General features: G+C 39.7%; 1 protein-coding gene across 2 annotated transcripts in view; it reads left to right on the plus strand.

The window, feature by feature from the left end:
* LOC307003515 (NACHT, LRR and PYD domains-containing protein 3-like) overlaps positions 1 to 21,686 on the plus strand; it is a 58,863-nt gene that overhangs the window by 25,471 nt on the left and 11,706 nt on the right. The window contains exons 6-9 of one of the 2 annotated variants that reach the window (XM_079622047.1): positions 3,775 to 3,945; positions 7,181 to 7,357; positions 9,134 to 9,310; positions 13,383 to 13,544. In XM_079622047.1, coding sequence (XP_079478173.1) covers positions 3,775 to 3,945; positions 7,181 to 7,357; positions 9,134 to 9,310; positions 13,383 to 13,544 — 687 coding nt within the window. The remainder of the gene's footprint in view (positions 1 to 3,774; positions 3,946 to 7,180; positions 7,358 to 9,133; positions 9,311 to 13,382; positions 13,545 to 21,686) is intronic. The other variant, XM_079622048.1, reaches the window with a different exon arrangement.

Raw genomic sequence — 21,686 nt, forward strand, 5'->3', positions numbered from 1 at the left:
CCTTCATGTCCCAACTCCTAAACGCGAGAGTGTAGTTCGCACTACAAGGCAAGGCAAGCGGCCTTGTCCAACCCATTTTGAGAGACAGAGAGAGAGAAGACGCGGCACCGCTGAACACTCACGCGGTGTGTGAAATTGCGTCTTGAAGAAAGTTTTAAAATTATTGATTTGATTTTATAATCCGTGTGGATTAATTTAGGCTACTAATACTAGAGATGCTCCGATCAGCATTTTTGGGGCCGATCACCGATTACCGATCACCGACAAATCATGATCTGCCGATCACAGAACGGCAGAGGAATGGGAATCTTTTATCTATAATCTAGCAGAGTTTGCACCATTTGTAGAAATGAAACTACCGGTAACTATGAGATGGCAATAACATAAGCATAATAACATAAATTATGGCTAGATTTTAAAAGAGTGTCTTGCAACATGTTATCTACTAACATGTACAAGTGCAAATAAAGTTCTGACAAAAAAGGTTATATAAAAAGATAAACTTCATATTTCAGCCTTTTATAAAAAGAATGAGTAAAAAAAAAAGATAAATTACTGGCATTTACAACATTATCTTATCATCTTATCTTTTACTTAAATTCGGTCCGATTTTCCCGTGGCGTCTGTCGTTGCTATACAACCATGCACTGTGCTCTCCACAACGACAAAGAAGTTTTAGTAGCTTTTGCTGAATTCTGAAGTTGATATTTTATATCTCGCTGCGCGTGGAAAAAACGGCCGCATCGCTTCTATAATGAGCGCGCTTGCCGCACGCCTACATTTGAAGTAACGAACTTGAGCGCGCAAAAAACGCAATATGTGAACGGCCCCTTGGCAAGCTACCTCCAATCAGGCCACGAGCTACTGGCAGCTCGCGAGCGCCGTGTTGGAGACCTCTGCTCTCTAGACAGTGCCGCCGCTCCCACCACGCACATCACGCGCTGTGCATAGGCAACCAAGAGCTGAGGGGGCACCAAAAAAATAGCCTCCCGGAAGTTCCGGGAGTCTCCCGCATATTGATAGCGGCTCACTGATGCCCGCGAATTAGTTCAAATCTCCGGAATCTAAAGCGAGCGCGCCCGCGAGACAGAGACTGTGCTCCAAACCGCGTAGCGCGTGCACGGCAGAGAGGGAGAGAGAGCAAGAGACCGCGCGTGTGTGCCTCATGAAGCGCATGTCATATCATCACTTTAAAAAACTTCCAGACGGGAGAAGAAGTCATGTTGCCACTGGCAAGCTCTGGTCTGCTGTTGTGTGACCGTGCCGCGCATGCAGGTGGAAAAAAGTCGCGGGAGTAATTTACGTCACGTGATCGGCTTTTCTGATCGGCGCTTTTGGCGTTCGCCGATCAAGCTATTTTTAGCCAATATCGGCCGATCATGATCGGCGGCCGATCAATTGGAGCATCACTACAATCTTACAATACTTGCTAAAGTGAATCAATGTTTGCGGGGGAATTTCCCGCATTATAAGTGGTAGACCTAAGTGGTAGAATTATTAAAATACTTATTGAAGTATTATCTGTTATAGGCCTATCATTTATTTTAATAGTTCAAAAAGTGTTCAATGTTCAAATTTAGATTTTTTTAAGAATTGTTGAAAGGTGTCTCTTTAATAAATGCAACACGTTCCTAAAGTCGTGTGAAATAATCGTGTACATAATTGTGATTTCAATACTGACCAAAATAATAGTGATTATGATTTTTTCCATAATCGAGCAGCCCTATTTGTCCACCAATAAATTGAGATTAGGGTATTTTATAAATTCTGGACATATTATTATCCCATGGCCTATGGTAATAATATCATAAAATTATGATCACTGATTATGAGCAAGGTAACAAAATTTACAGTTTAAGGCAGTAACTTGTAAGCACACAGCACAATGTTCAATGTCAAAATAATTCCTTCGTTAATAATTCGTTACACAGAACTTTATTATATTAAATAAAAATGATTCACACCTTCACAAAATCCACACATTTAATACCCTATACAGAATTCACACCCCATTCAAATTTCTTTACCTCTACAAAATCCACATGCTGTACCAAAAATCTACGCATCTTCTAAACATGTTACCTGGTGCCCCTTGCATCACAGCCCATTCCACCCGTCATTGTGTTCATGATATTATTTTAAAAAAAAAAACATGAAAAAATTTACAAAAAGACTGATGATGGTTAAACTATACAAAATAGTACCTAAGCCACATTTCAATCTAAACACAAATAGCAAGAGCTTTACATCTAGCCATTCATGCACAAACTATTCATTGAGCACTAGCAAAAGTGTTTGTTTTCCAGTAGATGTCAGTAATATTTCACTAAATATGAAACGTTCCCCGCTTTCACCATGAAATGAAACTGAGAAATGTAGATCTTCTTTAAAGGGGTGGTAAAATGCCTTTTTCTTTTTTTACAAGATGTAAAATAAATCTCTGATGTCCCCAGAGTGTGCATGTGAAGTTTTAGGACAAAATACCCCACAGATGTTTTTATATAGCATGTTAAAGTTGTCACATTTTGAGGGTTTGCAAAAACGCACCGTTTTGTGCAAATGAGCTGCTGCAGAGGGTGGGGTTTCAAGGGCTCCTGTGTGTGTTAGCAGCTGCTATTACCTCACGCAGACACACTAAAATGACAGAAACTGTTCTGTCTATAATGTTAAAACGGAGTCATACAAAGATGGAGAGACTCAAGAAGTGACAGCATGTAGGATATTCTGTCATCGTAATCTATAAATCTAGTATAGGAACTGTTGTGAGATGCAAAACTCACAGCGTGTGCAGAGAACATTTACTGAAGCATTGAGCCGCTCCAAACTATGAAACATTATTGTTACTATATTAAACATATCTACGTTTGAGCAGATATCCACAAACATGTTATTTAACAGTAAACCCGGGTCTAAACATTATAATATTCGCCATAGAGTAAACACTCATAGCCTACTATCTTACTTTTATATCATGCTGTTTTAGTCTAGCAACAGTTCAACTGCAATGTGAAGTTTATGCAACAACAACACTAACTAATATAATTCACAATTATTTCTTACCTTAAAATCTTTCTTGTCTTCAAATCATGTTCTTCATCTGATGTAAATCCAATAGGCTCACAGCTAGCGTGTCTTCCAAACTCGAACGAACAGCTGAGGACTGATGAAGTTTGGTGCTTTGTTTTTGAGGTAATGAGCTCGTTCGCGTGACGCGTGGATGATTTGCATGTCAATATATTTTGCGCGTGTGGGTGTGGTCACATTGTGACTAATGAGCAAGCGTTTGAGAAACTGGATATCTTGTTGGTTTTATACAAATTACTTAAACAGAATATTTGTTTTCGTTTTGAATCAGATAAGTTAAAACTACACACTTAAATGTTTATAAAGATATATAGCTCATAAATGTGTAAAAAGTATTCGCTGATTTTGTTTGTTTAGAGACAATGTGTTTAGAGAAAAAAAAGTTCACGAGACGGAGAGGCAGAAAGCACACCCTGTTTATTTTTCTTTATTTTACGGAGTATTTTAAGTCAATTTAGCTGCTATGTGAAAAAAATTGCGCAAATCGTGCCGGCGCGATTGCAGACCCCAGAGGGTTAAATCGTTTTTTGGTGAGACCGATTTCCCTTGAAATATAAGGCCTTTACATTCATGTTCTTTGCAGACCCTTTCTCAAAAAGATGAGAGAATGCATACAGTGCCATAAAACACCAGTCTGTATTAATAATATTGTTTTTGTAATGATTTGTTTCTTATTTCTCCCCTGTTTAGGTTGGCACACTGTAAGCTCACCTATCAGGACTGTGAAATTGTGTCTTCAGTTCTACAGTCATCAAACTCCTCCCTGAGAGAGCTGGACCTGAGTAACAATGGCCTGCAGGATTCAGGAGTGAAGCTGCTCTGTGCTGGACTAAGTCCAAACTGTCAACTCAATGTTCTGAGGTTTGTGTTTCACATTTATTAATTACAGTTTCTCAATTGTTTATATTTAATTGAAACTTGAAATGCAATCACCAATACTTAAAAACTGTAATGTACCAAATCCAAATCTTTTCCAATGGGAAAAAGCCCGTAAAAGTCCTGGCAGAAAGCGATGCATAAGGATGTAGTGTAACGATGCCCAGTTCCAGGAATGCACTAATATTTTGTTGGTAGTACCAGTTTTCAACAATTATTAACACTAAGTTGTCAACACTTCGGAAAAAATAATTCATCGTTACACTACATCCTTATGCATCGCTTTCTGCCAGGACTTTTACGTGCTTTTCCTAAATCACTGAAGTGACCTCGACGTCCGGGTTAGCAATAGCATGAGCAGTCAGGCAAGTGTTATTTAAATAAACTCCTGATGTACTTACAAACTTTCCAATGCCTCGTTTTATAAGCACACAACCTATTTGTACTACTATAGAAGTTTGTTACCATTCCGGGCATTATTAGTGGGGTTATTTACGAGATACAACCTTGGTTCCATTAGCGCCTGCACTAAGCCATTTGGCTGATATATCTAATAAGCTCGAACTTTAATAATGTTCGACCAAAGGGAAAAGGCTTCTGGTGGGGGGTTTGGCTCGATGTCATGGTGCAAAGGACCCTAGGTTGGTTTTACTCCGAACCATCCTTTAAGCAAAGTAAATATTTCAGTATCACAAATCTTAAAAAAAAATGTTTTGCTTTGTCATTATACAGTGTAGATTGATGTTGAAAAAAAAAACTAGAAACACTACAGGCAGCATAAGTTGCAACATGACAAAATGTAAATAAATAAATAAGGGGCGTGAATATTTTTCCAAGTTGGCGGCAATGGCTCTACAATCTATTTAGGCTTACGATGCTTTAAGTTAAATTGTGTTACTTTAGCTCATTTTAATTAATTAAACTGAGCAAGAGGCAAAACAATTTTTTTTGAGGTAATGTTTGTTGTATAATGTCAATTGTAATTTTCACTTTGATGCAACATAGTGTATAATAACCCCAAATCACAATTTCTCATTGAAGCAAAATCTGCCAAAATCGGCAAACACAAACCTTTTCTCCTCCTTTGTCATTCAGAGCAGATTTCCTATAGCGGAAACAAGTCATGACTATAATGACTGCCCTCTATAAGGTCTGGTGCAATGATAGTTTGCATGTGTCGAATGTGCCCATTAGGGGTGTGCGATATTACGATTTTTGATCGTGGACGATTAAAATGTCTCCACGATCTGCTTTTGAAGAAATATCGTAGGATCGTGCATTTGATCAGTTTGCAGTTCTGGCGCCTCAGTCTCAACATACTGTACAGCGCGACGTATATCCACCTGAAATGCAGAGGAACGGGACACTGTAGTTCATAAAAATTAATTATTTGCATACTTTAAGCCTTGCCGGTTAAACATGTCATTCGCTGCTGATGCGTTGTTCTAACGGGCGCTTTTCTGAGCGCAAAAACCCGACGCGCACATGCACTAAAAGCATGTCTAACAGCGTCTGATTACTGGGCTAAGTTATCTTTCGAGTCTTATTGCGCTAATACTGTCAAATACACACAAGGTTTACATAAACAAAGTTGGTTATGTCTAAACTGAAAGAACAATAGAAAAAATTAAGAAAAAATCTGCTTGTCAAATGCGTGTAGACTCGTTGCGCGCAGATCTTAAAGTGACAGTAGCCCTAATAGTAAACATGCTGCCGCTTGTCCTTAAAGGGACAGTTACCCAAAAATAAAAATGATGTCATTATTTACTCACTCTCTAATGTTGTTCCAAACCTGTATTCATTTCTTTCTTGTGCTGAACACAAAAGAAGATATTTTGAGGAGTGTGGCTAACCGGGCGGTTGCTGGTCCCCATTGACTACCATAGTAGGAAAAAACTATTATGGAAGTCACTGGGGTACATCAACTGTTTGGTTACCCACATTCTTCCAAATAACTTTTATTTTCAACAGAAGAGGAAGACTTATTCGGGTTTAAAACGGCTTGAGAGAATAATTTTTTTGGGGAGAACTATCCCTGTTAATAAAACAACAAAATACAAAGAGCATCTCACTCACTCTTGACTGAGAACTTTAATAGTCGCTTTAATAAGAATCAATGTAAAATTTATACTGTGAAGTCTATGTTGTTTTATTTTTATATTTGTTCATTTAATTACTTTCTTCAATGCTGTTAAATACACCTGTAGCTGAAAAAATAAAGCACTGCTTATTTAATTTGTATATTAAGTTGTGTATGTGTTATCTTTGTTCTTAATTTTTAATAACAAAGAAAATTACAAAGATTTTTTATCTTCGCCACTTTGCCCTAAATGTCTGCCATTCTTTTTTATTTTATATTTTGTTACCTAAGGCTTTGTTTTTAAAATAGGGACATTAGTTTGGCTGCGATGCTCAGTCACTTGCAAAATAGTAAAACCAACATGAAAAGGAATCGTGATAAAATCGTGAATCGTGATTTTCCTGAAAGAAATCGTGATATGATATTTTTGCCATATCGCCCACCCCTAGTGCCCATCTTGAGCTTTATTGGAAATTGTATATTGGGTCAATGTAACTCAGGTTTATTTAACATAAAAAAAGGGAATGCTGTTTTAACTTAACTGATTGAATTAGATTACAACAACAAAATTTTAATTAATAGGTAGAATCAGTTAGAAATACCTCCTTAAATCAGCAACTGCACATTCACTTTTTATAGTGCATGTTTATGTAAAAAAAAAAATAGCATGTTTTCTAATGTAAAAATAAATAACTTGCTCATCATAAATTTTGGATGTATCAAGCCCCTCAAAATGAAAACGAAAACACAGTTTTGCTCTTTTTCTAAGGTAAATTCTTCCAGGATTATTTCTCACAGCATCCAAAATTTGAGTTAATGTGGACATGTGAATCTATTGTTGCTGAAACCCTGTTATTACCAACTGACGTATTTGCACGGGTTCACTGCTTGTGTATTGCTATGTATGTGTGAAAGAGAACCAAGGAAAAAAAAAGTATTGGTGACTGAAATAGTCATTGATTTAAATAGTTTTTTGGGTTCACCGATTTCCCTTAAAGTATATCGGTACATTTACATTCAAATTCTTTGCAGACCCTTTCTCAAAAACATGAGACAATGCATACAGTGCCCTAAAAACACCAGTCTGTATTAATAATATTGTTTTTGTAATGATTTGTTTCTCATTTCTCCCCTGTTTAGGTTGGCACACTGTAAGCTCACCGATCAGTGCTGTGAAATTGTGTCTTCAGTTCTACAGTCATCAAACTCCTCCTTGAGAGAGCTGGACCTGAGTAACAATGGCCTGCAGGATTCAGGAGTGAAGCTGCTATGTGCTGGACTGAAGAGTCCTCTAAACTGTCAACTCAACATACTGAGGTACTTGAGGTTCTGTGAAAAATAACCACTTAAGGACATATCGTGGCAAACTTATTCTGAAATTATTCTTATTCAAGGATTATTTCTCACCGCATCCCAAAATTTGAATTTATAGGTAGAATCAGTTAGACATACTTCCTTAAAGTAACAACTGCACATATTTTTTTATAGTGCATGTCTATGTAAAAAATAGCATGTTTTCTAATGTAAAAATAAATAACTTGCTCATCATCAATTTTGGATGTATCAAGTTCCTCAAAATGAAACCGAAACCACAGTTTTGCTCTTTTTCTGAGGTAAATTCTTCCAGGATTATTTCTCACACCATCCCACATTTTCGAGTTAATGTGGACATGTGAATCTATTGTTGCTGAAACCCTGTTCAGGGTTTCCGCGGAGTCATAAAAAGTCATAAAATGTCATAAATTTAATAATAAGAATTGTAGGCCATAAAAAGTCATAAAAACGTCCGGATTTTCCGTACAAGGTCATAAATTACATTTAGCCACGTCTTAAATTCATATGCTCGTTCATTCATTTGTTCTACCATTGCATTCTCGCCCCAAAAATGCGCTGGCGGCATCTTGTTAAATGCGGCAAAAGCGGAACGAAAAAACTCATTTGAACCGCGCGCCACACGGACCGTTTATCCGCTCGGCTCAAAGTCCAAACAGCAGCGCAACGCGAGCTCACTAGAGCAGACGCGTTTACTCTGATCGCTCTCAGTCACAAGATCCAGTGAGAAGCGCTTGAATTCTGTGAAGGACACACATGTCTCAGTGATTTAAACCGGTTAAAAGGCAGATGAAACGACGCTGACGAACAGGAGAAACACTGTGCGCAGCGATTCAGTCAGAAGCTTTTTCTACAAATTCCCATTATTTACCATGGATTTACTATAACGTTAGCCTATTAATATTAACTGCACCATGTAGGATATACATATTGAATTGTATTATATTATTATTGTAGACAATGTATTAAAGGACTAATGGAATATAATTACAGTATTTAATAATGTATTTAGGCTACTGTTTTTCATACATTTCATGAAGATATCAAAGTCAACACAAACCTGTTTCAAGACTTGAACCCCATTAGCACATGCAGAAACTGAGAAATTAGTTTTACAATAAAGATATTTATTTTGTTAAGTACCTAATGTCAAATGTTTGAATGTTCTACCTCAGATTTGTGAAATGTTCCCTAGTTTGGCAAGTGTTCGTTATGATATGTTCTGACAATAAAGAGTACCGGTAGTCTAAAACCACAATTAACGCTCTGCAACTTTCACTTAGGAGCAAAAATATGCCTTTAAACTTGAAAGAAATAAAGATTTGACATTTATCGTGATAATTATCTATATCGACTAATATAAAAGTTATTTTTCGTTATTTGTGTAATAGGTCATAAATTGAAATCATAATGGTCATAAAAAGGTCTTAAAAAGTCTTAAATTTGACTGACTAAACCCTGCAGAAACCCTGCCTGTTATTACCAACTGACGTATTTGCACGGGTTCACTGCTTGTGTATTGCTATGTATGTGAAAGAGAACCAAGAAAAAAAAGTATTGGTGACTGAAATAGTCATTGATTTAAATAGTTTTTTTGGGTTCACCGATTTCCCTTGAAGTATATTGGTACATTTACATTCAAATTCTTTGCAGACCCTTTCTCAAAAACAAGAAACAATCCATACAGTGCCCTAAAAACACCAGTCTGTATTAATAATATTGTTTTTGTAATGATTTGCTTCTTATTTTTCCCCTGTTTAGGTTGGCACACTGTAAGGTCACCGATCAGTGCTGTGAAATGATGTCTTCAGTTCTACAGTCATCAAACTCCTCCTTGAGAGAGCTTGACCTGAGTAATAATGGCCTGCAGGATTCAGGAGTGAAGCTGCTTTGTGCTGGACTGAAGAGTCCTCTAAACTGTCAACTCAACATACTGAGGTACTTGATGGTCTCTGAAAAATAACCACATAAGGACATATCGTGGCAAACTTATTCTGAAATTATTCTTATTCAAGGATTATTTCTCACCGCATCCCAAAATTAAAATGAATCTGATCATTCTGATGAAACTTGATGCATTTGAGTTGATGTGGGTGTTGACTCTTTGTATGAATTGCCTCCGATCATTACCATAAGAATAGCGTAGGCATGTTCTAGGGACGGGCCATAAGGCCTAAAATCCATATTGCGATATACATTGCAGCCTCTTGCGATAACGATATATAAATTATAATAAAACCATTTCAGAACAGGTTACATAAAGCCAAAAACAATTTATGTAGCTTTGAGAACATTTATTGTGCAAAACTGTTATTACACAACATAATGTTGCAGATAAATAAAATTCAAATACACTAGCTGCAGAGACTTTAACAAAGAAAAAGCTTAAAGTATTGGGTTTCTTTCTTTTATTGCAAACCATTCTAAAACACTACACTTAGTTCAGGGGTCTCCAACCTTATTTCATTTGAGAACTACTTTTTAAAAATGAAAGTGTGTAATACAATACTTAAATCTCTTAAATAATGTCTCATAACTCTCATATTAACAACTATCCAAACTGTTTTAGACCTAAAATAGGCCTATGTATGTCACCCTTAAAAATCTGAGAAAAGAACAGAATCAGAGATAAATTTTATTGAAAATTGTACTTTCCATATTATACTGTAAAAACACATAATAGTTGATTTTATAGTGCATCATAACTAGAGATGAAATGGCATGAAAAAATAATTTCATGATTATAGTGACTAAAATGTAGTGACTTCAAAAAGTACTAATACTAGGGGTGTAAATCGGACAGTTCATCACGATACGATACGATATCGATTCTCTCAGCCAGCAATACGATATTTGCCGATATCTCAAAAAATTATTCGATACGATTACAATTTGATTCGATTCAGGGCTACATCGATCGATTAATCGATATTTAGATATTATGTTCACACAACCAGTTACGTTTTTATTAACTCACAAATGCAACCAAAATATATAACATGAACATTTAATTAAACTCTTAAAATTGCACACCCTCTGCCAATTGGGACATTTACAACAGAAGAGGTAATTTGCAAAATTTTCATAAATCATGTTTTTTTATTTTTTTATTGTGCATTCCAAGTAATATCAATCAAACTGCAGCTAGGATGTTTTGATAATAAAAAAAAGGTAAATTACAAAATTAAAGATAATTGAAAGTATGTTTTTATATATGAAAAGTTTGTTTTTTAGCAGAGCTCATTCACATTTCATGTTTCTGAGTTAAACAAAACCAAATAATTGCTATTATAAATAATACAACACTCGTTTAATATTTGTAACGTTAATCTCCTCAGCTGACATAGACGCCTGACAAACTCTGTTGTTGTGATTAACGTACACGCAATACAGTGAGCTTTTCCCTCACCACTGAAGAATAACAAATTTTAGGAATCTTTTTCAGATATGCTTTCTTACCTAAACATCACGTTGAAGAATACTGATTTTAGCATTTAAGGTATAGATGAAGATTAAGTCAAGCAATTCAGGAGTCTGACATTAGCTTTTGTCTTTATGCACTTCCTGACCATTAAGCTCAAGGTACAGCGGTGCCTTTGTCTATATGATAATGTTAAGGTTTGAGCAATCAAGTCAGGATGATTGGATTAACAATACAATAGCTGATTTGCTCGGTTTCTCTGGAGCAATCTAGATAACCTGCAATACAGGTTTTTCACTGGATGGAATCAAACCCTCCCTGCTTTCGTATGATTTGTTTGAATTTGTCTCCACCCCCAAAAGTCTCCTCCTCCTTGAAATGGAGATAAAATTGCAACGTAAACTGTTTAGATTTAGATAATGTTGGAAGGACTGCAGCACGTACAGCGGAGTTCTCAATAAAGAATAACTTCTGTTGAACGCGATCCCAACTGTCTCCTGGTCCCTGCTTCGATGAAAGAAAACTTTACAGCACCACTAAACGAGCTGCTTTAGTAAGGTTCCATGAAAAGGTTTCAGCTTTTATTGTCCGGCAATACCGGCTTTTGTGACAAAACGTATTTAGGGTTCAGTCAGTCTTGTCAGGCGTCTATTTCAGCGGAGGAGATTAATGTTATAAAGACACACCGGCAGACAGTATGGTTGGTGAGTAAACGAAAATGTGCGCTTTGGCGGGAGGATGTTACGTGAGAATGTGGAGAGTTTCAAAATAAAGGTGTATATCGATATTTTACGCGTAGAATCGATGCATCGCATTGTTAGACGTTATATCGATGCATCGATCCATATCGATGTATCGTTACACCCCTAACTAATACTACACAATAAAATCAATTCACCAAGTTTTATGTCAAAAACCAGCAAATAACAAATAAAATTAGCATCAATATGCACTTTTTGTTTACATAAACATTAAAATAATAACATTAAAAATGATGGCCAGATTTTAAAGGAGTGTCTTGCAACATGTTATCTACTAACATGTACAAGTTCAAATAAAGTTTTGACAAAAAAGGTTTTATAAAAAGATAAACCTCACATATTTCAGCCTTTAAATCATTTTTATAAAAATAACCAGTCAAAAACTGATAAATTACTGACATGTACAATGCACATTAGCTTCTCTTTTATAATTAATAGTAAAATCATAGACACTGAGTAAAATTCGGTCCAATTTTCCCGTGGCGTCTGTCGTTGCTATGCAACCATGCACTGCGCTCTCCACAACGACAAATACGTTTTAGTAGCTAATGGATTTCCACCACCGAGAAACGCTTGCTGTAGCTCTGCTACAATATTTATTTACGGAGAAGAGAAAAACACCCGTGGTGCACCCCATCCTTCATGTTGACTGAGCTTTCAATGTTGTTACGGAAAGGGTGCAGCTGATTGGTTGGTTCTTGTCACATGACCTGCGGTGCGCTTGCGGAATTCTGATAAGTTTAGATTTTTTTTCCTGAAAAAATAAAATCGCTTGCCACGCGCCTACATTTAAAACAACGAACTTGAGTGCACAAATGTGACGCGATATGTGAATGACCCATTGGCGAGCTACCTCCTACTGGTTGCGACGTGTTGGAGACCCCTGCTCTACATAGTTTGCTGCTGCTCGTCGGACGGCTTAAATCCGAACCAAGTACAAATAATGGATGTTGCACCGTTCTTTTTCACCTCTTATATACTGTCTATGTTTTTCACCAGCTCCTCTGGTTCGCTTTCAGCCATGTTTACTCAAGAATACGATGATGCGTTGCAGCTCGTGGCTCTAAATTTCGCGGGTAGATTGCGTCATCAACATGCATTATCGCGATAGTGCAATAGAATTAAAATCTCTATCGTAGGCTAATTTTGTATCATTTATATTGCATATCGTTTATATCGCCCATTGCTAGCATGTTCACATTAGCAGAAAGCTGACACAAGAGACAGATACATCTCTCTCTCTCTCTCTCTCTCTCTCTCTCTCTCTCTCTCTCTTATACAGATTATATAAACAGAATATTTGTTTTTGTTTTGAATAGGATAATTTATCCTATGTATCTATAGATATATTGCTCATGTTTATGTGACAAATATTTGCTGAGTTTTGTTTAATTTTTGTGACGCAGTGCAGAAAAAAGTTCACAGAGATGGCAGAAAACTTCTTGTTTGATTTTGATTGCAAATGGACACAAATGAAAGTAAACTTTTTACAGTTTCGAATGATGTATTGCTGTCTAACCGTATTACCATAAAATACATAAATTAGTATTTAAAGTCATTTGCTGCTATGTGAAAAAATACACCAAAAGGCGCCGGTATGTCTGTCGACCCCAGAGGGTTAATTCTTTTAGATTTTATGGGTAAAAATAGTAGTTTTTTTTTTTTTTTTTTTTTTTATGATAACTTACAATTAGATCCTTAAGATAATTTGTAGCTGATAATTTGCACATTTTACAACACTGTGATTTCATTGAAATCAATCACCAGTAATCACCAGAGGCCACCAGTAGATGAAGCACACTAACATGGTCACTTTCTGTTGTTGTAGATTATCTGGCTGTTTGGTGACAGAGGAAGGTTGTGCTGCTCTGGCATCAGCTCTGAGTTCAAACCCTTCACACCTGAGAGAGCTGGACCTGAGCTACAATCACCCAGGACAATCAGGACTGAAGCTGCTCTCTGATACTCTCCACCATCTGGACAAACTCAAGTATGTTAAGTAATATAAAAATAATCCTGTCTAGTGTGATTGGTTTTTATTTTTTTAAAGGGTTAGTTTAAATAATGACAGTATTTTCATTTTTTGGTACTCACCCTCATATCGTTTCAAACCCGTACGACTTTCATTCATTTTCAGAGCAGAAATTAAGAATTTTTTTATAAAATCTGAGATATTTCTGTTCCTCCATTGACAGTGCTACCACTTCAACGCTTCTAAAAGTTCATAAAGAGATTGTGAAACTGTTTAGTTTTAGTTTATTCCAAATTTTCTGAAGAGACATGATCGCTTTATATGATTAACCGATTTAATTGACTCTTTTATTCACATATCAATATTCATCAACGCACACATCAGTTATGCTAAACGGATGCTCAAAAATGTTTGCTTGATGTGTGAGAACCAATGAGGGTTATTTTTGTGTTACGCAGCACATTTGAGCTTTGGCAAGAACCAATGAGGTTCATTCTCGTGTTACACTGCACATTTGAGCTTCTGCAAGAACAAATGAGGTTCATTCTCGTGTTACACTGCACATTTGAGCTTCCGCAAGAACCAATGAGGTTCATTCTTGTTACGCAGCACGTTTAAGCTTCGACAAGAACCAATGAGGTTCAAGAATGTGTGAAATAAGCAATAGATCTAAGGTTATATAATTAAAATATTGTTTTAATGAAGTTGTCACTCACATGCTGTGTAACAAGGTTATTTGTTATGGGAAGGAGGCGGGAACCGGCGAACAATCATCAGATGTTAATAAAGTAAATGAACAAATACAAAAACAAAAGTAAAGACGCCACACATAATAAAACAAAACATCAAATGAAATCCAGGCCTGGCCTCTCTCGATCTCCACTGTCGTCGTTCCTCCTTTTATGCTCCCGCTCCTCCATCAGAGATACGAGACCGGTGCGTTGCGCAGATGTCGCTCATTAGTAATCACGCCACCGGCCTCGCGCCATTCTCTCACGGCCGTCGGCCTCGTCCTGTAGGGAATTGAATCACTGTTTTACGGCTGATCAAATTAATCGACCAGTGATCATTTTAATGGGCCATAACTGGGTATTAATTGCTCTGGATATTAATAAACTAAGTATAGTAAACTACCAATGATTAACCAATGATTTCATTCACACCGTGAGCAGGAGCGCCGTGCCAGCAGCAGTAAAGCAGGTCCAGTAAAGTGCAGAGGCTATTTTTGCTGCACTGCTCACACTCAATTAAAGTGATAGACAAAATAAATATTGTCTGAAGAAAGACAGACAAGGGAGGCTCCGTTCCTGAACTTTTATTCGGATCACAAGAACAACTTTCTCTCTACTCGGCCTTTTCCAAACTCACCGCATTAACCCTATTAACTGCCGGTGCAAAATAAAACGGCAATTTCACAACAATTATAAAGAATCTTTGCGCTACAATATGATTTCCCACAAAAAGTGCTCAAAAGGCACAGAATAAGCTTGTCTAATGTGTTTTAACACGAACTGGAGTATGTCAGAAAAGAAAATGAAGAATTAAAAATATTTATAGAAGATTTACCCATTTAAACTTGTTTTTAAAATGTCAGTTTGGGTGAAAGGATGGTGTATTATAAAAAACTAAAGTAAATTAGCCAAAAAATATGATAGTATAATCTTTCTTTTAGTTATTATGTAATACACAGACAGGTAGCCTATATAGGCTTTAGCACTACCCAAATCAAACCCGAGTTTACTGTCTTGTAAACATTTCGAAGTATGACTGAAACGATATGATCTGTCACAGCCACGCCCTCATCATCACTCACTCCATCCTCATCATCACTCGCTCCACCCACTCGTTCACTTTCCCCTGAGTTCTAATCACCTTCACCTGGCCACTTCATCAGTCACACCCTTTATACACCACTCTCACTCACCAGTCATTGTCTGGTCTCGTCAAACACCACTGACATACAGACTCACCTCCGCTACTCACCTCAGAGATTTCTACTTACCTTCCGTGTTCCGTGTCTCCCATCTGCTGTCTTCAACCATCCGTCTGCCTTCCATTGAGAACCCTCGCGAACCCTTTCGCCAGCATCTACAACCAAGAGACATTGTTTACCATTCAGTTAAGTCTATGTGAACACCATCTTCAAATTATCTACTCACCATTGCATCCCGGATCTGTTGCACCTTGCTCTATAAACTTCTATTCAACTTACCACCTGTCTGCTTCCGTTGTATCCGTGACAGAAGACCAGACCAACCATGCAAGCTGCAGCCGATACCGAGAATCCACCACCGTCAGATACTTTCGCTGATCTGGTTCAAGCTGTTAGTCAAGCCTTACAACAAAATACGCCAGCTAATCCTCCCATCGTCGCTGCTGTCCCTCAAGATCTTCACCTCCCTTCACTTCCGCAAACACCCGCTCCTTCGGGAGCTGCCTCTGCGAGTCCCATGGCCCGACCGGCGACATACTCAGGCGAGGCGGAGAACTGCAGTGGCTTCCTCCTGCAAGTATCATTATACTTTGAAATGTAACCTCATCTTTTTCCTAACGACTCAGCCCGGGTGGCGTTTATAATATATCTGTTATCTGGCCGCGCTCTCCAATAGGCACATTCCATCTGGAATTCAAACTCACCCATCAATAAATCTCTCTCCAGTTTTCTTCAACATTTCAAGATAGTATTCGGATTATCTGCTGATAAACTGTCCATTCACGATCAACTCTTCAATCTACATCAAGGCTCAAATTCCGTTTGCGACTACGCTCTTCGCTTCCGCACCCTAGCGGCCTCCAGTGACTGGAACGAAACAGCTTTAATTACAGTGTTTCGACGTGGCTTGAGTTTGAGAATCCGTCAGCAAGTGGCCGTTTTTGATGACTCAATGGGTCTCGAAAATCTCATTCAAAAAACCATTCAAGTTTCCCAGCGTTTCTCAGCATGTGAACATCCTGCATCAGCCGCTGTAAGTTCTCCGTTCTCTGCACCATCTGCCGCTCCTCCAGCACCAGAGCCCATGCAAATTGACTCCTCTCGTCTCACTTCAATCGAACGTCAACGAAGGATCCAGCATAACTTGTGCATTTATTGCGCTTCCGATCAACACCTCCTCAGTGGCTGTCCCATTCGACCTCCGCGCACTGCGGTAAGCACCATTCAAGTTCCTCCTAAAATTGAAACTCTCAATCGTACTATGGTTCTACTACTCACCCCTCGTCTTTGTGTCTCAGCGCAAGCCTTACTCGACTCCGGTGCCGAAGGGAACTTCATTTCCACCCAATTACTCCAAAAGTTAAACCTTCGAAAGCTCAGAACGCATCAAGATCTCCGAGTACAAACCATTCAAGGTAAACCTCTGGGTCGAGGAAGAATTCGTCACTTTTCACCCACTGTCACTCTACAGATTGGATGTCTCCATACTGAGAGAATGTCATTCATGGTGCTGGAGGAGCCAACTGCTGAACTCATCCTGGGACGCCCATGGATGGTACAACACCAACCCTCTGTCAATTGGAGAACTGGAGAGATCTTATGCTGGGGTGAACAGTGCTTTTCTAACTGCTTGTCTTCAATCAAAAAATCATCTTCTTCCTCTACATATAAGATTAACCCATCGTGTCAAGTCAATTCTACCACAGTCGAGAGTCCTGAAGTCCAACATTCTGTGACGATTCCCTCTGAGTATGGGGCGTTCCAGGATGTGTTCAGCAAACAACTAGCGACCCAATTACCACCTCACCGGCCATGGGACTGCGCTATCGACCTGCTACCTGGAGCCACCTTACCCAAAGGCCGTATTTACCCCCTGTCCATCCCGGAGCAGAAGGCCATTGAGGAGTATGTGGAGGAAGCTCTTCATCAGCAGTTCATCCATACATCTACCTCCCCTGCCGCTTCGAGTTTTTTCTTTGTAGGTAAGAAGGATGGAGGCTTGCGGCCATGCATCGACTACAGACACCTGAATTCCCAAACCATCAAGTACAGCTATCCTCTTTCTCTGGTCCCAGCGGCTTTGGAACAGTTGCGTGGGGCCCAAATCTTCTCCAAGTTAGATCTTCGTTCTGCCTACAATCTCATCCGTATTCGGCGGGGTGACGAGTGGAAGACCGCGTTCGTCACTCCCTCCGGCCATTATGAATACCTCGTCATGCCCTTCGGACTGTCCAACGCTCCAGCAGTCTTCCAAGGTTACATGAACGAGATCTTCAGAAACTACCTCAATCAGTTCGTCATAGTGTACATCGACGACATTCTCATCTACTCTTCCTCACTCTCTGAACACCGCAAACACGTCATCCAAGTCCTAGAAAAACTGAGAGAACATCAACTGTACCTTAAACTCGAAAAGTGTGAATTCCATATCCCATCCGTACAGTTCCTGGGTTACATCATTGACCAACATGGAGTACAAATGGACCAGAGGAAGGTGGACACCATTCACAACTGGCCACAACCCACTTCAGTCAAAGAGCTCCAGCGGATTTTTAGGATTTTCAAACTTCTACAGAAGATTCATCAAGGGTTACAGTCTCATCAGTACTCCGTTAACCTCATCTCTGAAAGGCCGGCCCAAGTCTCTGTCCTTATCCTCAGAAGCCCTCCAAGCATTTCACGAACTCAAGAACGCATTTGCTACAGCCCCAATACTGGTACATCCCAACCCCGATCTTCCTTTCATCGTCGAAGTGGACGCTTCATCTACAGTTGGGGCTGTGTTATCTCAGCGGCAGGGTGAGCCTCCCAAACTCCATCCATGCGCCTTCTTTTCCAAGAAACTGTCCCCGGCGGAGCACAACTATGATGTCGGCAACCGGGAACTCCTGGCTATCAAACTAGCACTGGAAGAGTGGAGGCATTGGCTGGAGGGGGCTAACCACCAATTTGAGGTTATAACAGATCATCGAAACCTTGAGTATCTGAGAGAAGCTAGAAGATTGAATCCTCGTCAGGCCCGCTGGGCACTCTTCTTCACCAGGTTCGACTTCCGTGTCACCTATCGCCCTGGCGGTAAGAATGTCAAAGCAGACGCCTTATCCCGTCTTCACCAATCCTCCTCCGAAGAAAACTCTTCTGAACCTATCCTTCCTCCAACCGTCTTCCTCAACCCCATCATATGGGACATTGATGAGCAAATCTCCCAAGCTAATAATCTCCAACCTGCTCCGCCGGGAGGTCCAGAAGGGCTCATCTTTGTACCACCTCAGCTCCGTACCACCCTTCTGGACTCTGCTCACACCGCTCTGGGCTCTGGACATCCAGGTAGTAGGCGTACCCTCTCGCTCCTCAGTCAATGGTACTGGTGGCCATCCATCTCCCAGGACGTCCCACGTTACATCAGAGGATGCTCAGTCTGTGCTGTTACCAACACTCCCAGAAAGCTCCCTGAGGGTATATTAGTGCCTCTACCCATTCCTCAGCGTCCGTGGTCCCATCTCGGCATTGACTTCATGACTGACCTCCCACGATCCAATGGATACACCTGTGTTTTTGTTGTAGTGGATCGGTTCTCCAAATCATGCAAGTGGATTCCAATGCCCGGACTTCCTACTGCCTTTGAAGCGGCTGAAGCTCTCTTCACCTACGTCTTCCGAAACTTCGGCATCCCTGAAGAAATTGTATCGGACCGAGGACCTCAGTTCATCTCTCGGGTATGGAAGGCTTTCTTCAAACTCCTCAGAGTTACGGTTAATCTATCTTCCGGATATCATCCCCAGACTAACGGTCAGACTGAGCAGAAGATCCAGGAGATTGGACGTTACCTCAGATCCTATTGCCACCAGTACCGAGACAGCTGGAACCAATTCCTCCCCTGGGCTGAATATGCCCAAAACTCCCTTAGACAAAGTACCACTGGACTCACCCCATTCCAATGTGTCTTAGGGTACCAACCTCCTCTTTTCCCTTGGTCAGGTGAACCGTCAGAGGTTCCAGCTGTCGACTATTGGTTCCATCAAAGCGAGAGGGTATGGGACTCAGCTCATGTACACCTTCAGCAGGCAGTGCGGAGACACAAGAGACGAGCCGACCGTCACAGAACCGAACCTCCTCAATACCACCCTGGTCAAAAGGTTTGGCTCTCGACGCGAGACATACGACTCCGCCTGCCCTGCAAAAAGCTGAGTCCTTGATACATCGGACCATTCACTGTGCAGAGGCAGCTCAATGACGTCACTTATCGTCTCAACCTTCCACCTGAGTATAAAATTGCACCATCATTCCATGTATCTCTGTTAAAACCTCACACTGAACCTGTCACTCCTCCCTCCTCAGTTCCTGCCCAGGATGACGTGCCTCCTCCTCCCGTTCCCGTAGAAGAGGAGTCCATCTACCGAGTCCACGACATCTTGGACTCTCGGCGACAAGGTACCCAGTTGGAATACCTGGTCGACTGGGAGGGCTATGGACCTGAGGAACGCTCCTGGGTTCATCGAGATGACATCCTTGACCCTACTCTTCTCACCCAGTTCCATGCTGACCATCCTGACCGTCCTGCACCCAGAGGTCGTGGGAGACCTCGTCGCCGTACTCGCCCCTCTTCACAGCCGTCAAGAGCCGCCTCGGGAGGGGAGGGTACTGTCACAGCCACGCTCTCATCATCACTCACTCCATCCTCATCATCACTCGCTCCACCCACTCGTTCACTTTCCCCTGAGTTCTAATCACCTTCACCTGGCCACTTCATTAGTCACACCCTTTATATACCACTCTCACTCACCAGTCATTGTCTGGTCTCGTCAAACACCACTGACATACAGACTTACCTCCGCTACTCACCTCAGAGATTTCTACTTACCTTCCGTGTTCCGTGTCTCCCATCTGCTGTCTTCAACCATCCGTCTGCCTTCCATTGAGAACCCTCGCGAACCCTTTCGCCAGCATCTACAACCAAGAGACATTGTTTACCATTCAGTTAAGTCTATGTGAACACCATCTTCAAATTATCTACTCACCATTGCATCCCAGATCTGTTGCACCTTGCTCAATAAACTTCTATTCAACTTACCACCTGTCTGCTTCCGTTGTATCCGTGACAATCTGAGCAGTTGTGTTTGTTATTCACCATTTACATGAATGTTACACCTCTTCGTGTTAACAAACTTTCAAGTTTATAAAAACAAATACTGTATAGTAAAAATGCTCAGTTATATATAGCTTTGGAGCCGCTGCTGTGACGCTGTACAAACGCTTCCCGTGTGAATACTTGTGTGCGTCTGCAGCTTTAGTAATTATATATTTGGGAAACGGCCGAAATTAGCGCGTGCGCAACAGAACGCCGTTGTATCAGCTGCTGCTGCTTAAAGTCCGTATTATCAGTCATGTACACTCGCTTGGTGCACTGATGATGAAACGCGCAATTGATTTTTTTTTTATAGTTTTCATTTGGTAGTTAAAAAACTAAAACATTATTCCAACATGAGGTTTCGTGTCACCGTCAGTCTTTAACATCAGGGCAAAACTAGGTTATGCTGATTAAGACAACTATTCATCGGCATGCACTGACTAGTTCTATGTGGTAGCAACAAAACAAAAAAAAGATTGCGACCAACTAAGAAAGTTGGTAGCACCAGTGCAACCAGTGGAAAAGTTAGTCTGGAGCCCTGCGCTGATTTAAAGTGTACACTATTTATCAGCATGGTAACAAGATTGGCAGTTTAAGTCATTAATCTGTGTAACCACAAATCACTTGTTTGAACTATTCTAATACAAACTAATCTAACATATAAACACACACATGCACACATTGAGATTGCTGAAAGAAAATGAAGAAGAAATGCGTTTTAAGAAAGTGAACAAATGAAATCCCAAATTTCTATAAAATTAAATGGATTGTATTCTTGAAATGGATGTAAACTGTGTTTATGAAAGAAGAGAAAGAAAAAGAAGGAAAGAGACAGAAGAGATTGTGTTCACTAGGAGTGGGAATCTTTTGGAATTGTATTTAATTTATTGTCTTTGAAGCCCTCGATCCTTCTTATATATAAGAGAACCTGCGCCTCGATTGATAATAAATACAACTTGTAGGTGTTTGCTGATTCAACTTCAATTTAAGTTTTGTTGAATTATTATTTTATTTTATTTATGACTTTATTAATCTTTTGGAATCTCATGAGTATAGCCTATTTTTATATCTACATTTTTATTCATAATAAATTAAATTT

The sequence above is a fragment of the Phoxinus phoxinus genome (assembly GCF_949152265.1).
Source record: "Phoxinus phoxinus genome assembly, chromosome: 1".
NCBI lineage: Eukaryota > Metazoa > Chordata > Actinopteri > Cypriniformes > Leuciscidae > Phoxinus > Phoxinus phoxinus.